The 15,559-nt window shown below is 28.4% G+C and overlaps 1 protein-coding gene across 2 annotated transcripts; it reads left to right on the top strand.

Annotated features, from left to right (window-relative positions):
- Positions 1-3,429: 3,429 nt before the first annotated feature.
- On the top strand, positions 3,430-7,308 carry LOC124941629 (two-component response regulator ARR2). 2 transcript variants are annotated; one of them, XM_047481974.1, is made up of 6 exons: positions 3,430-3,914; positions 4,155-4,307; positions 4,392-4,775; positions 5,615-5,691; positions 5,766-6,689; positions 6,783-7,308. In XM_047481974.1, exons 1-6 carry the CDS (start codon positions 3,734-3,736, stop codon positions 6,858-6,860), a joined length of 1,797 nt encoding a protein of 598 aa, XP_047337930.1. In that variant the 5' UTR covers positions 3,430-3,733; the 3' UTR covers positions 6,861-7,308. The 2 variants fall into 2 exon arrangements, with proteins under 2 accessions (XP_047337930.1, XP_047337928.1); XM_047481972.1 differs by having other exon boundaries at positions 6,780-7,308.
- The last annotated feature ends 8,251 nt before the right edge of the window (positions 7,309-15,559 follow it).

Genomic DNA, 15,559 nt, shown 5'->3' with positions numbered 1-15,559 from the left:
ATTTGTAAACATTTAATTGACTCTTAATTTAATTGAGCAAGTATGTCAATTTGCTAAAACTTATATTGGGTTCTTAATCTCATTTTAGGTACCACAACTCTGGCTAGATTGGTCTTCTACCCTATTTTACGTGATTCGAGAGAAATATAGGCTAATAAAACAAACTGACAAGTTACTTTCAAATAAAACTCGAATCAAGTTTAGTATATCGGTTTTTCCTCTCAGTTTTTCGGAATTCGAGAAAAATGTAAGATATGTCATTTTAATCGTTTTTGAAAAACATTTTTTTTAAGAATGGTTAATTTTGTAACCGTAAATATTTGATTCTAGCTTATTTAATATTTATTTTTTAAATATCTAGTTGATTATAACGGTTTAAGCGATTTCAGTATCACTAAACCGATGGATCGATCCATCGAAAAGATTGATTTGATAATACAAAATAGAACTATATTTTATTTTACAAGTTTAATTTGACAAGTTGGATTTGATTTACTTAATTTTTTTTATCTTTCATTAATAAATAATATATATTTCAAGCAAATGAATAAAAATAAGGTAAATAATAATTATTTACAAATAATTATTTAAAAATATTAATGAATTATTTTAAAAATATTAATTATATTATAAAAAATATTAATTTAATTATTATTTAGTTAGATAGGAAGGATTTGACTTTAATGTAATAATTTAAGTTATTATCTTCTCTTTTTTTACATATACAATTTTATTTAGAAGTTAAAAAAAATTAATTAATGATTATTATATAGCAAAATTTGTTACATTGTTTACAATTTTTATTCATCCTACAAATAATTGTGAAAGGTAAAAGTGTTTATGTATTTTTATTATTATTTTGTTAAATTTCAAGATAATAACTAGCATACTTATTATTATAATTATAAATAAATTGAAATAATATTAAAAATATATTAATTGAATGAGATTATAATTTTATTCAATAATCTAAATCGTATCTATAAATCATATTGAATTTTATAAATAAAATTTATAATTTTAATAAAAAAATCATTATACAAAATGTAAAGTTTTAAACAAAACAAAACAAAATATTTATTATAAAGTTTAAATTCAAATATTTTATACACTTAAAAAGGTAATAAATTTAATTAATGATTATTATAAAGATACTCTTAAGATTATAGAATAAAATTAGATTTACATTATTTAAACATATTGTTCACTCCATAAATAATTAAGATATGTAAAAATATTTTGTTTATTTTATTTATTTATTAATTATTTTGTTAAATTTCAAGATACTAACCAACATATTTATTAATGAAAAATATATAGTAATTGAAATAATACTAAAAAGCATAATAATTGAATGAATTATACTTTTATTTGATCATTTAAATTGTGTTTGTAAAAGATGTTGATTTTTATCGAATAGATTTTAATTAATAAATTAAATTAATAAGTAAAATAAATAAACCATATTGGTGAGTAATATTTAATCATATAAATTCAAAAATATATTAAAAAATATAAATTCAAAATTTAAAAACCTTTAATTTGAATTAGATTATAATTTTATTTTACAATTTCAATCCTATCTATATATCATATTGAATTTTATGAAATAATGTTTTTTAATAAAATTTATATTTTTAATATTAAAATAATATAAAAATCATTATTTAGACATTAACTTTGTAAGAAAAAAAATAAGATAAAAATATTTATTATCAAGTTTAAATTCAAAAAAATTTAAAACTAAGAGGTTAATAAATTTGATTTTTTTTAATGATTATTATAGAGATACTCTTAAGATTATATAATAAAATTAGATTAAATCATTTAAACATATTATTCACTCCATAAATAAATAATTGAGATATCTACAAATATTTTATTTATTTATTATTTTGTTAAATTTCAAGATAATAACTAGCATATTTATTAATATATATATATATATATATATATTGAAATAATACTAAAAAGCATATTAATTCAATGAATTATACTTTTATTTGATAATTTAAATTGTGTCTGTAAAAGATGTTGATTTTTATAAAATAGATTTTATTTAATAAATTTAATTGATAATTAAATAACTAAACCATATTAGTGAGTAATATTTAATCTTATAAATTCAAAAACACATTAAAAAATTTAAATTCAAAATTTAAAAACTTTTAAAGTAATCAATCTAAAATTTAATTAATTATTATTATTATACAGATATCTTAAGATTATATAGAAAGATTGGGTACATTATTTACAATTTTTATTAATCATATAAAGAATTGTGATAGGAAAATATTTATTTTTTTCTAATATTATTTGGTTAAATTTCAAGATAATAACTAACATTAATTATATATATAAATTGAAATAATATTAAAAGTATATTATTTGAATTAAATTATAATTTTATTTTATAATTTCAATCTTATCTATAAATCATATTGAAATTTATAAAATAACATTTTTTAATAAAATTTATATTTTTAATATTAAAATAATATAAAAATCATTATTCAGACCTGTAACTTTGTAAACAAAAAAAAATATTTATTATAAAGTTTAAATTCAAAATTTTAAAAAACTAAAAAAGGTAATAAATTTGATTTTTTTAATGATTATTATAGAGATACTCTTAAGATTATATCATTTAAACATATTATTCACTCCATAAATAAATAATTGAGATATGTAAAAATATTTAATTAATTTATTATTATTTTTTTAATTTCAAGATAATAACTAGAATATTTATTAATAAAAATATATATATAAATTGAAATAATACTATAAAGCATATTAATTGCTGAATTATACTTTTATTTAATAATTTAAATTGTCTGTATTATTTTTATAAAATAGATTTTATTTAATAAACTTGATAATTTCAATATTAAAATAAATAAACCATGAATAATTTCTAATCTTCTAAATTTAAAAATATATTATAAAATTTAAATTCAAAATTTAAAAACCTTTAAAAGTAATCAATCTAAAATTTAATTAATCATTATTATACAGATATTTTTATGATTATATTGTGAAATCAGTTACATTATTTAAACATTTTATTCTTCCCATAAATAATTAGATGACAAAATCTTTTGTTTACTTTTTTATATATTATTTTGTTAAATTTTAATATAGAAACTATTATTATATATACATATACATAAATTGAAATAATTCTAAAAATATATTAATTGATAATTTAAATTATGTAATAAATAAAATTGACAATTTTAATATTAAAATAGGCTAAATATCACTTGTAAACACGATTTAATAAATAAAATATAAAGTTATTCATGAGCTGGATCCACACTCAGCGGAGAGAATGGCCCCACATGTTTACTGTTTAAAAATAAAACAAATATATAATAATAATAATAATAATTCATTTTAGTAAAAATGGAAACCCGAAATTGAGTTTTGTTTCATCACACATCCATCCTCCATCTATGTCTTCAATCTCTCTCTCTCTCTCAATCAATTATATACATCTCTGCGTGAATCTCTATTCTCTCTCTCTTTCTTTCTCTAAGAATCTAACTTTCAACTCGAAAGGAAGTTTCGAACTCTAGCTGTCTGTGAATTTGATCAACTTGGGCTTCGTCTCCTTCATCTGGAACTCTTCCATGTGATTTAGATTCGTTCAGCTGGTTGTATTATTATTATATATATATATGCATACGTGTTTGTGCATCTGTTGGTTCAATTTCGAGGCTTCAAAATAATGAATCTAAGCGGTCAAGTTGCGAAATCCACGTCGATGCAGTGTTCTAGTGCATCCTGGAAGTCCGGCGGAGATGGGGTCTCCGACCAGTTTCCGGCAGGTCTGCGGGTTCTAGTGGTTGATGATGACCCTACTTGTCTGAGAATACTTGAGCAGATGCTTCGGACCTGTCATTATGAAGGTATTTCATCAATTTACCGTACTTATATTACAGTCCACGGAATTTGTGATTTTTTCTCATGAGTTGTTGACTGTTTCATTGCTGATAGTTATAATTATTTGATTTTCCTTCTCTATTAATTTTTTTTCCTGATTATATGAATTTGAAGATTTGTATTTGTGAATCTGCTTTACTCTTAAGATTGATTTATTAGGGTATTTTGATTCGGTTTCATTATGATTGATTCAACTTTTTTTCTAGCTACCAAATGCAATCGAGCAGAAGATGCTTTATCGAAATTACGTGAGAAAAAGAACGGGTATGATATTGTTATAAGCGACGTCCATATGCCTGACATGGATGGATTCAAGCTCCTTGAATGCATTGGGCTTGAAATGGATCTGCCTGTTATCAGTGAGTAATAAAAATCTAGGGTTAACTTCAAAATTTTGAATAGGTCTGAGATTTGTGTCTATTTTTTGGGATGTTTGTATCCAGTGATGTCTGCAGATGATAGTAGAAGTGTTGTGATGAAAGGGGTAACACACGGTGCTTGTGATTATCTGATAAAACCAGTTAGAATCGATGCTTTGAGGAACATATGGCAGCATGTGGTTAGGAAGAAGAAGCATGAATGGAAGGATTTGGATCAATCTGGAAGTGCTGAAGATGGGGAGAGGCTGATGAAACAGACGGATGAAGCTGATGTTTCATCATCAGCGGCCAATGAAGGGAATTGTAGAAACTCGAAAAGGAGGAAGGATGATGACGATGAGGGGGATGAAAGGGACGACTCCTCTGCTCTGAAGAAGCCACGAGTAGTTTGGTCCATCGAACTCCATCAGCAGTTTGTGGCAGCTGTAAATCAACTTGGCATAGACAGTATGTGCTTCTCCGCCTTTTGTCTAAAATGTTCCCTATAATTTGGTTTCCCTATATTCAACTATCTTCAAACAATTAAATGAAGTTTATGGAAGAATAATCTCTTTTCATTTTTCAAAAAAATAAGGTGTGATGCTACATTATAAAAATATTCAAAACTTTGGCTGAAGTGGAGTGTTATTACGGTGGAATGTTGTGCAACCTCAATCCACTTCTTCATCAAACAAGATTTTTGATTTCATAATTTAATTTTTTTTTCGAATAACCCCAAATCAAAGAAGCTCTTCGGGTTGTTGCAATTGCTCTAAATCAGTACAACATGTCAGGGCAATTAAGGGGATCTGGATTTAGGGTTGTTGGGTAGGTTTAGAGTGTCCATTGCTCTAAACCATACTAAACCAGTTCAGTACATGTCATGACAATCCAGGAGATCTTGATTTTGGGTTCTTTCCCAATTGCTCTAAGCCTAAACCAATTGAGTACATGTCAGGTTAATTTAGGGGATCTGAATTTAGGGTTTTTGTCGCGTTGCTCTAACCTATACTAAATCAATTAAGTACATGTGAGGTCAATTTATGGGATCTGGATTTAGGGTTTTTGTCCCATTGCACTAAACCAGACTAAACCAGTAAAGAGGGCTGGATTTTGTTTTGCTCGTAAAGTTCTCGATAATCTTCTTGAAATGAATTAGATTGTCCTATCCTATCCCTAAGAAGTAAGAATTTGTTTGGCAAATGGATTTCGTTTTTCTTCCTATTTCTTGAATAGTGTTATCATCACCATCCTATTAGCTTTGTTTTCATAATGTTCTAATCTTTGTTTATTTGGAATGAGTACAGAGGCTGTTCCTAAGAAAATTCTAGAAATGATGAATGTTCCAGGTCTCACAAGAGAGAACGTTGCAAGTCACCTTCAGGTTTGTTTGCAGATTCCTGAAATCCCAATGGTCAAAAATTTATATGCTTAGTTCTACATCAATTTTCATTGCAGAAATATCGTTTGTATCTTAGAAGGCTGAGCGGAGTATCGCAACACCAGAATGGTCTGGCCAACTCATTCATGGGACCGCTAGATAATGGTTTCAGTTCGTTAAACGGGCTCGATTTCCAAACCCTAGCTGCAACCGGACACATCCCAGCCCAGAGTCTCGCCACAATCCAGGCTGCAGGGTTAGGCGGTAGGTCTAGCACAGACCCTGCCTTATCCATTCTGCTATCATCGGATCAAAGAAACCTTTTCAGCTTCGAAACATCCAAACCAAGATTCGGCGATGTTCAGAGTGGAAATACTAAGCAAATTAGTTTACTCCACGGAGTCCCAACTTCCATGGAGCCAAAACAACTTGCCAATTTGCAGAGTTTCCGTGGGATTAATAATATGCAAACCAATATGAACCCTTTATTCGGAATCGGACAAGTGGGTGAAGCTCAGTCGAAACTGCGGGACGAATCTAACGGTCAGATCGGTGCCAGATCAGCGGCATATAATAACACTGTTTCTCAGGCCTCGTCTATGGTAAATTTCTCTAGCTCCCAGAATCATCCTCGTCTTGCAGCCAATACTTATCCAGTACTTGCCCGCCAAAACTCTGGCCCGAGAGCATTCACACCGAATTATGACGTCTTTAATGATGTGGATCAACGTAAGCCACTGGATTGGGAGCTGAAAAATGCTGGATTGGCATTTGACATGCCATCGTCGGTCTTGGTCCAACAGAATGGCGGTTCTCATGACAGGAAGATGGCTTTCTCCATGGGAGGACATCTTAATGTTACTGCCCCCACAGTCGCTAACCAGCAATTCAACCCTATATTAACTGACAATTCATCTCGGGTAAAATCCCATAACAGTCAAAATGGGTTTTTCACTGAACAATATGGTCAGGATGATCTAATGAGCGCATTTCTCAAGCAGGTATAACATAACAGACCCGACTTTTTTTGATAATTCGTTGTATACCCTTTCTTTCATAGTAAGTTAGTGACTGAAATTTTTATGGTGCAGCAGCAAGGAAATAGTATCGGGTTGGATACGAATAATGAGTTTGGCTTTGATGGATATTCGTTGGACAATCTACCAGAATAGGAAGGACATGGTTATGTGATTGTACATAGTTTGCTGTTAGGGCAAAATATCTAATCCTTGCTTTCAAATAGTGGATTTGGTTACGTTTAGATGATGAATTCGCCACGTTTGATGTGAGATATTGATGCATGGTGTATGCAAAGGCATATACTTACATGCAAAGTTTTTTTTTTTCCGTTAATTTTACTGCTTTGTTACTGTGATTGTAGCTGCTGACAGCCTTAAACGTTTGTTATGTGGTTGTCACTTAATCGCTCGGGCAGCTGTTTTGTTTTGACAGGGCCTGGCCTATGTAGGAAGAATTCTTTTGTGATTTGGGTAGATGATGATGATCGGATTATTCCTTGAAATATTATTCAAACTCAGTGTGAAGTTTTTTAGAATATTAATCTGTTCCTTGATCTTGATTGTAGTAATATATTTAGCTTTCATTATTGGTTTTGCTCAATCCTGTAATTCTTTCACACCAAATTGTCAGGGTTCTAGCAAGTTTCTTCAAGGTTTTAAACAACAGTTAACAGTTCAATTATTTATTTATTTTTATTTTTACAATATTACACTTGTGAAGAATAAATTTAGTAGCAATAGTTCTTATCTAAGAGATCACAAGTTTTATATCAATTAATTGTAATTTGTTAGTTTTTGATCCGAATTGGGACGTTCTTTTTCTCAAATGATTAGGGTCGATGCAGTGAAAATATTTGTGTTCCACCATAATTTTGTATAACACATTAATAAACATTATTAAATATATAAAGATTCTAATTTTATAAAACGTGATAAATGCACCCTGGATTCCATTCAAAATAAATCCTGAGTTCATAAATTAATTTTAATTTGAAATAAACTCGGCTTATAAATTAATTTTAATTTATTTTGCAATGAAATATAGAGAAAACAAGTGGGACAAGGAACCTATGATGTCCACTTGTGCGGACTAGGTTTACTTTTATTCGGATGAGAAGAGAATCTCAAAGTCTCAACTCATTTTTTCATAGACTTTTTTCATTCATTCGTGGAGAATTAGACGTTATTAACAGACTTACAGACAATACCAAAATTACAACAAAATTAAGGTTCGTTCAAAACCTGTTCTTGTCTATTTTATTTGAAAACATATAGTAACTAGTATTGTTGATGCTGTTAGAATTTTAATTCAGGTAAGATATCTTAATTTTTACTTTGAAGTGATAAAAGATTAGAGCTGGGTTTTTGCAATTATTTTAAAATTTATTTAAAAACCATTTTCTTAAAAATATTTTATTACAAATTTATTTAAATGAAATAATGTTTTAAATTATATATTTTAATTATTTATATATTAAAAAAATTTAATATTACTTGTTTATTCAAACCCAACTGTACGTTTATTTTTTTTTAATATATAAATAATATTTTTTTTTAATATACCGGTCATTAGCATTATTTTTTTTTCTGTTTATTAATTATGTGTTCATTTATAAAATAATAATAATTTTTAATATTAATATATAAGTATATATATATATTATTAAGTTAACACAAATATACAGTTAATAAAAACATGTTTTTTTAATTATTTAAAAAAAGTTCAAATATTTATAAATTAATTAATAAAAAAATGTTTAAATTTATTAAATAAAAGTCTAATTTTTATATTTGTTAAATATAAGAATAAATGATTTACTGTGAGCACTACAAATTTATACATAAATTTATAATATTAAAATAATTATTTTGATTTAATTTTAAATAAATAAAATCAAAATAATTAAACATCACCAAAACCCAATAAAATTAATTATAATTAATCATTGTATTAATTAATATAATTAAATAAGGTTAAAGACCAAAACAAAAATAAAACAAAATTATTTTGGAGAATGTTATACTCATTTTATTTTTAAAAAAATCAAAAAAAAAATCAAAGGGACAAAAATAAATAATTTAAAATGAAATGTGGTATCCATTTTATCTCCAAAAATTATATATTTAACCCTAAAATATACAAAATAAAAAAATTGGTAAAATATTTGTCATATTTATTTAAATATTGTGTGTATTTAAAAAGATCAAAACTAAATCCGAAAGGGTGAAAAAAATCAATTTCATATAAACCCTTAAGGTTTTATAAAAAAAATAAAATCAATAATCGGGTATAGTCGAAATTCGGAAGGAATCCTACAACCGAAACCGCGTCCGCTAGATGAGCGTTGAATTTTCATCCAACGCCAAAACGCTTCCTCAACTGGAACACAACAGAATGGAAGGAACACAGACGGAAAGCTCCGCATCCGCGTTTACACTCTAAACATATTTGTTTTGATTGCCATCGTCTCCTTCGTTGCGACGTCGGAGTAGACAAGGACGAAGTCCCATCTTTGATTTTTCAAAGATGAAACTTTCTCCACAGTCCATCTTTGCGGCTGATTTAAAAAGTGAAATGATCACTCTACCACGATGATTATTTCCCCTACAAGAATAGAGATAAATCACCCCTATTCCAGCAAGTGGGATGAAGAACAACCAAAACACTATTAATGCCTTTTGGCTGATTCAATACACTTGACTCCTCTAACCAACTTCAGGAGGCTATAAATAACATCTCTCAACAAATCTGAAGCAAGTGATCCACTCTCCAACTTCAAATTAAAGAAATTCAGAAATCCGCCATAAAGCTTCAAGCTTTCGGATTTTTTGAAAATTTTGCATTAGGCCTTAAATTTGGATCTGAGTATCCCAAAATCTTCCCGAGGTCCTAGGAGTGCTCTCAAATCTTTGGTAAGATTCCAATCACCCTCTAATCCATATTTCCAGTTTGAATTTGAAATTTTTATATTTCAAATTGCACAAGCTTGTATGCTGCCTAGTTATGGTGTTTTATGGTTGTAAACCAATCCTAAGATCACATATCAACTTTCTGTATAAGTTATAAACAATCAATCAACCTTAAATAAAAAAATCCAAATTTGAATTTTTGTAAAATTAAAAAATTAGGTTTACTGTTTTTGGGCTAATCCTCTTTGATCACAACCTAAAAAACATCCCATCATGATTGTAATGATGTTGGGCAACTATTTGGATCATGTTTAATCAAATTTAAATTTTTCAAAATAATTGAAAATTTTGAGTTCTTGATTTGGTCAAAACGAACAACCAGTGTCCTTGTTTTGGTACCAATGAAGTATATGAGATATAAGGAAGTTATTGGATAACTCCTTTCTCCTCAAAACAACCTTAAAACCGAAAATTAAATTTTTGGTCACAAACTGTTTTGAACGATTTGATCATCATCTAGGTCGATTGATACTTTGAGATGATGTTCAACATGTTCTTCGAAGCTTTGTGAAGCTACCCAAGCTCTTCGATTAAAGAATCCAAGCTTAAATAAAAATTGCAAAACCTACAACTTTTGTGTTCTTGAGGACCGAGAGGTTTGACCGAAAACCATCGGTCCGGACCGAGACCTAGGATGGACAAGACCGAGAGGTCCGACAGAGAATATCAATAGGACCACATGTCTGACCGATGTTCTTGAGCTAGGACCGAGAGGTCCGACCGCTGTTGTTCACCTAGGACCGAGAGGTCTGACCAAAGATTTTTAAATCCAGGACTAAGAGGTCTAAACCTAGGATTGAGGAATATAAACCCCGACCGAGAATTCCCGAACCTAGGACCGATGAGGTTAGTCCAAGGTTAACCTAGGACCGACGAGTTTATACACCCTAATTGAGGACTTCATCCATGAATCAAGAGTCATTAGCACCTCGATCGAGGGACTTTGACACCACAACCGAAGATCACGAGCCCCGATTGAGAGGCTCATCGACCTAGAACGAGGGTTTTTAGACCCCGACCGATAAAAACGGACCCAAGAGTCCTAAGGCATGTTTGGTTCCACTTTCCAAAATTATTTTTGTTATTTTGGAATCCTGAACTATTTTCTAAAAATCCAGAGTGATTAGAAAATGATTTAAAAATATTTTTGGGATATTCTTACAAAAAAATATTTTGACTAAGGCTTGTTTGGTGTTTATTTCTAAACCATAATGCCTTTAAATTGACTGATATTCTTTAGGTATACTCCTCTCTAGTTATCATCAGCAACATGAATTAATATTTAAATATTATTGTTTCAATATTTTAAATAATGCTAAAATCTAAAAGCATGGCTAGGACCGAAAGAATAATATGTTAAAACTCAAACGTTATACAACCGAATTTTAAATACCAGGTTTATAAGTAGATACCGTTTTTAAAACGGGTACGAAGGATGAAGTGCGAAAGCCCATTCCCGACTATTACCAAACTTCGAACCAAAACAAAATTCTAGTGAAAAATACGTTTATACACGTACACCTTTTTATTGATTTTTTAAAAATTAATTGGCGATTATGTCTTTAAATAAATAATCTTTCTTAAATTAATTATGTTTAATTAATTTGAATCAAGATTTCTAAAATTCCATTTGATTATCGTTACCCTAAATTATTAGGGTTTGAAATAAATTAATTATTTTTATAATCAATTTCAAAAGCAGGCAAGTGTTATCAAAATAAAAGTATGTTTGGATAAATGGAATTGGAATTGGAATTGACATTAGAATCCCAATTCCAATTCCTTGAGAATTGACATTGAATTACAATTCAATTCCTATGTTTGGGAAAATTATAGAATTGTAATTCAATCCCAATTACTATGTTTGGGAAAATTATAAAATTTTAATTCAATCCCAATTACTATGTTTGAGAAAATTATAGAATTGTAATTCAATCCTCTCAAGGTCAAAAGATTTTTTTTAAGTTACGATTTTCATTGAAAATATATCAGTTCAACATGTTAACTTAATATATTAAAAATAAAAATATGGGTTCGACATTTTAACTTCCTAAATTCAAAAATATAATATCGGTTTAAAATGTTAACTTCTTAAATATGTTTTCATATTTTTGGCACGTTTAACACGTTGACTTGTTTAGCACGTTTTGACATGTTTAACACGTTCAACACGTTTAACACATTTTGACACGTTTAAACACGTTTTTGACATGTTTAACACGTTTTCACACTTAAGACAATTTTCACACGTTTAACATGTTTTTCACGTTTTGGCACGTTTAACACGTTTTTGACATTTTTAATACGTTTAATATATTTTCACACGTTTTTGAGAGGTTTAACATGTTTTGACAAGTGTAACACGTTTTTCATATTTTTGATATTTTTAATACGTTTAACATATTTTTCACACGCTTTGACAAGTTTAACACATTTTTTATGTTTTTGACACGTTTAATATGTTTTTTACATGGTTAACACGTTTAACATGTTTTTCACATGCTTAACATGTTTTCACACGTTTAACATGTTTTCATATTTTTGGCACGTTTAACACGTTTTTGGCATGTTTAACACATTTTCACACGTTTACACATTTTGGCACGTTTAATATTTTTAGCACGTTTAACATATTTTTAGCACACGTTTAACGTGTTTTTCACATTTTTGGCACGTTTAATACATTTTTGACATTTTTAATACGTTTAACATTTTCCACATGTTTTGACAAGTTTAACATGTTTTTCATTTTTTGGCACGTTTAACACGTTTTTGACATTTTTAATATGTTTAACATATTTTCACACTTATTGAAAATTTTAACACGTTTTTCACGTTTTTGATACGTTCAACACATTTTTGACATGTTTAACATGTTTTTCACCTGTTTAACACGTTTTTTCAAATGTTTAACTTGTTTAACATATTTTCATGTTTTTGGCACGTTTAACACATTTTGGCACGTTTAACATATTTTTAGCACATTAAACACGTTTTGGCACGTTTAACATGTTTTTCACGTTTTTGGCATATTTAAAACGTTTTTAATATCGTAATACGTTTAACATGTTTTTCATACGTTTTCACAAACTTAACACATTTTTCACGTTTTTGGCACGTTTAACACGTTTTGACATTTTTAATACGTTTAACATATTTTCACACGTGTTGACAAGTTTAACACGTTTTTTCATATTTTTGACACGTTTAACACATTTTTGACATCTTTAACATCTTTAACATGTTTTTCACATGTTTAACTCATTTTCACACGTTTAACATGTTTTCATATTTGTGGCATGTTTAACATGTTTTTGGCATGTTTAACACGTTATTTTACACATTTTACACATTTTTGGCACGTTTAATATATTTTGACAAGTTTAACACATTTTTGGCACGTTTAATATATTTTTAGCACATTAAACACGTTTTGACACGTTTAACATGTCTTTTCACATTTTTGGCACATTTAACACAATTTTAGCATGTTTAACACGTTTTTAACATTTTAACATATTTAAGATGTTTTGCCACATCTAATACGTTTTTAGCACGTTTAATACATTTCACTAATTTTAACACGTTTTTGGCACGTTTAATATATTTTTGCACATTTAACATGTTTTGGCACGTTTAACATGTTTTGACATGTTTAACGGTACATTTAACACGTCTTGACACTTTTGACAGAGTTTGATATATTTTATATGTTTAACACATTTTGACTCATTTAGCATACTTGTGAAACATATAAAATTTTCAGTCCGTTTAATTTATTTTTTGCTCCGTCTAAAATTTCTTTCACTTTATTATACGTTTTTTTGATTCGTTTAACATAATTTTAATTTTTTTGATATTATTTTAATATTTTAATCACTAAATTAGTTGAAGAAATAATATGTGAAATTAATATGAATTATTAAATAATATTTAAATTATTCATACTAAATAAAGTCTTGAATATGGTAAACCCTATTAATTTTTTAAAATAAAGTAATTCATTAAACATAACGAAAATATTAAATGTGTCACAAGTGTGTTAAATGTGCCAAAAATGTGTTAAACATGCCAAAATGTGTTAAACGTGTCAAAAACGTAAAAAATATGTTAAATGTGTCAAAACATGTTAAACATTTAAAAAACATATTAAATATGTTAAAAACATGAAAAAAGTTAAACGTGCCAAAAACATGATAAACGTGTTTAATGTGAAAAACATGTTAAACATGTCAAAATGTAAAAATGTGTTAAACGTGCCAAATATGTTAAAAACGTGTTAAACATTCCCAAAATGTGTTAAAACGTGAAAAACATGTGAAATATGTAAAAAACGTGTTAAACGTGCCAAAATGTGAAAAACATGCCAAAATATGAAAAACATGTGAAGTGTGTTAAAACGTGTTAAACATGTCAAAAATATAAAAACAAATGTGTTAAATGTGTCAAAAACATGAAAAACGTGTTAAACGTGTCAAAAACGTTTTAAATGTGCCAAAAACGTGTTGAACGTGTTAAACATGTAAAAAACATGTTAAACGTGCCAAAAATGTGAAAATATGTTAAATGTGTTAAAAACATGTTAAATATGACATAAACGTGATAAACATGTTTAATGTGTGGAAAATATGTTAAATATATCAAAAACGTGAAAAATGTGTTAAAAATGTTAAAAACGTGAAAATGCATTAAAAACGTGTTAAACGTGCCAAAAACGTGAATAACGTGTCAAAAACGTACGAAAAACGTGTTAAACGTGCCAAAAACATAAAAAACGTGTTAAATGTGCCCAAAACGTGAAAAACGTATCTAAAACTTGAAAACATGTTAAACGTTTCAAAAACGTATCAAAAACATGTTTAACGTGCTAAAAACGTGTTAAACGTGAAAAAAACGTGAAAACATGTGAAATGTGCCAAAAACGTGTTAAAAGTCCCTTAACGTATTTAACGTGTTAAAACGTGAGTAATGAATTAAAACGAGTTACATACTTATTAAAACTAAAAATGTATTAAGCGAGTCTAAACATGTTAAATTAATAAAATATTTGTTAAATGAGTTAAAAACGTGTTAAATAAGTAAAAAATTTGGAATTACAATTCCTACCTAAAAAGATATAAATTGAGAACTATAAAATAACACTATATTGAATTCCATTGGAATTCTAATTCCAATTCCAATTCTTAATATTAAAGTGTCTGCCAAATATAAGAATTGGAATTGGACCCTCCAATTCCAATTCTAATTCCAATGCCAATTCCAAGGTTACCAAACACACCCTTAAATTCACGAAAGTATGAGCTGATCTCTGAAAAAAATTCTTAAATTAAGAAGCGATATTGCAGATCTTTACGACATCCAGCTAGGGGACGAGAAAAGCACTCTATTCTGGCACGACCCCTAGTTCGAAAACCAGCCTATCATCCACAAAAAGGAGTTTCAAAATATCTGTATTAGAAGGGACTGCGCAAAAGCGAAAATTAGAGACATCAAATATGGGAATTGAAACTCGCTCTTGAGAAGAATTCTAGATGGAAAGAGGATACTTGATCATATAAGTAAAATACAACTACACGACAGACCGAATATTCATGAATGGAAAGCTGAGGACAATGGGAAGCTGGTATCGAAGAAAATATTGGAGGTAACCTGGGAAAAAGCGCAGAAAGTAGAATGGACTCCTTTTGTATGGTCAACGAAGATTATCCCTCGACACTAGTTCATCATATGGCTCGCCTTCTGGGAAAGACTCAGCATTCGTGATCGTATCAGCAAGTATATAAGCATCCCGTACGCGAGATGTCTTCTATGCATAGGAAATGAAGAAACCATAGATCACCTATTCAGGAGCTGTTGTATTGCTTCGGAGCTTTGTGATAGAT

Source organism: Impatiens glandulifera, chromosome 6, assembly GCF_907164915.1.
Source record: "Impatiens glandulifera chromosome 6, dImpGla2.1, whole genome shotgun sequence".
Taxonomy (NCBI): domain Eukaryota; kingdom Viridiplantae; phylum Streptophyta; class Magnoliopsida; order Ericales; family Balsaminaceae; genus Impatiens; species Impatiens glandulifera.
This window is presented reverse-complemented; position numbering and strand designations above follow the sequence as displayed.

What these genes read in the sequence shown, in the direction of transcription:
- LOC124941629 (XM_047481972.1), top strand. Translation starts at nt 3,734, where the DNA reads ATGAATCTAAGCGGTCAAGTTGCGAAATCCACGTCGATGCAGTGTTCT. An exon ending in AAATCAACTTGGCATAGACA is followed by an intron (nt 4,776 to 5,614) that starts GTATGTGCTTCT and finishes GAATGAGTACAG; the next exon opens with AGGCTGTTCCTAAGAAAATT. An exon ending in TGAGCGCATTTCTCAAGCAG is followed by an intron (nt 6,690 to 6,779) that starts GTATAACATAAC and finishes TTTATGGTGCAG; the next exon opens with CAGCAAGGAAATAGTATCGG.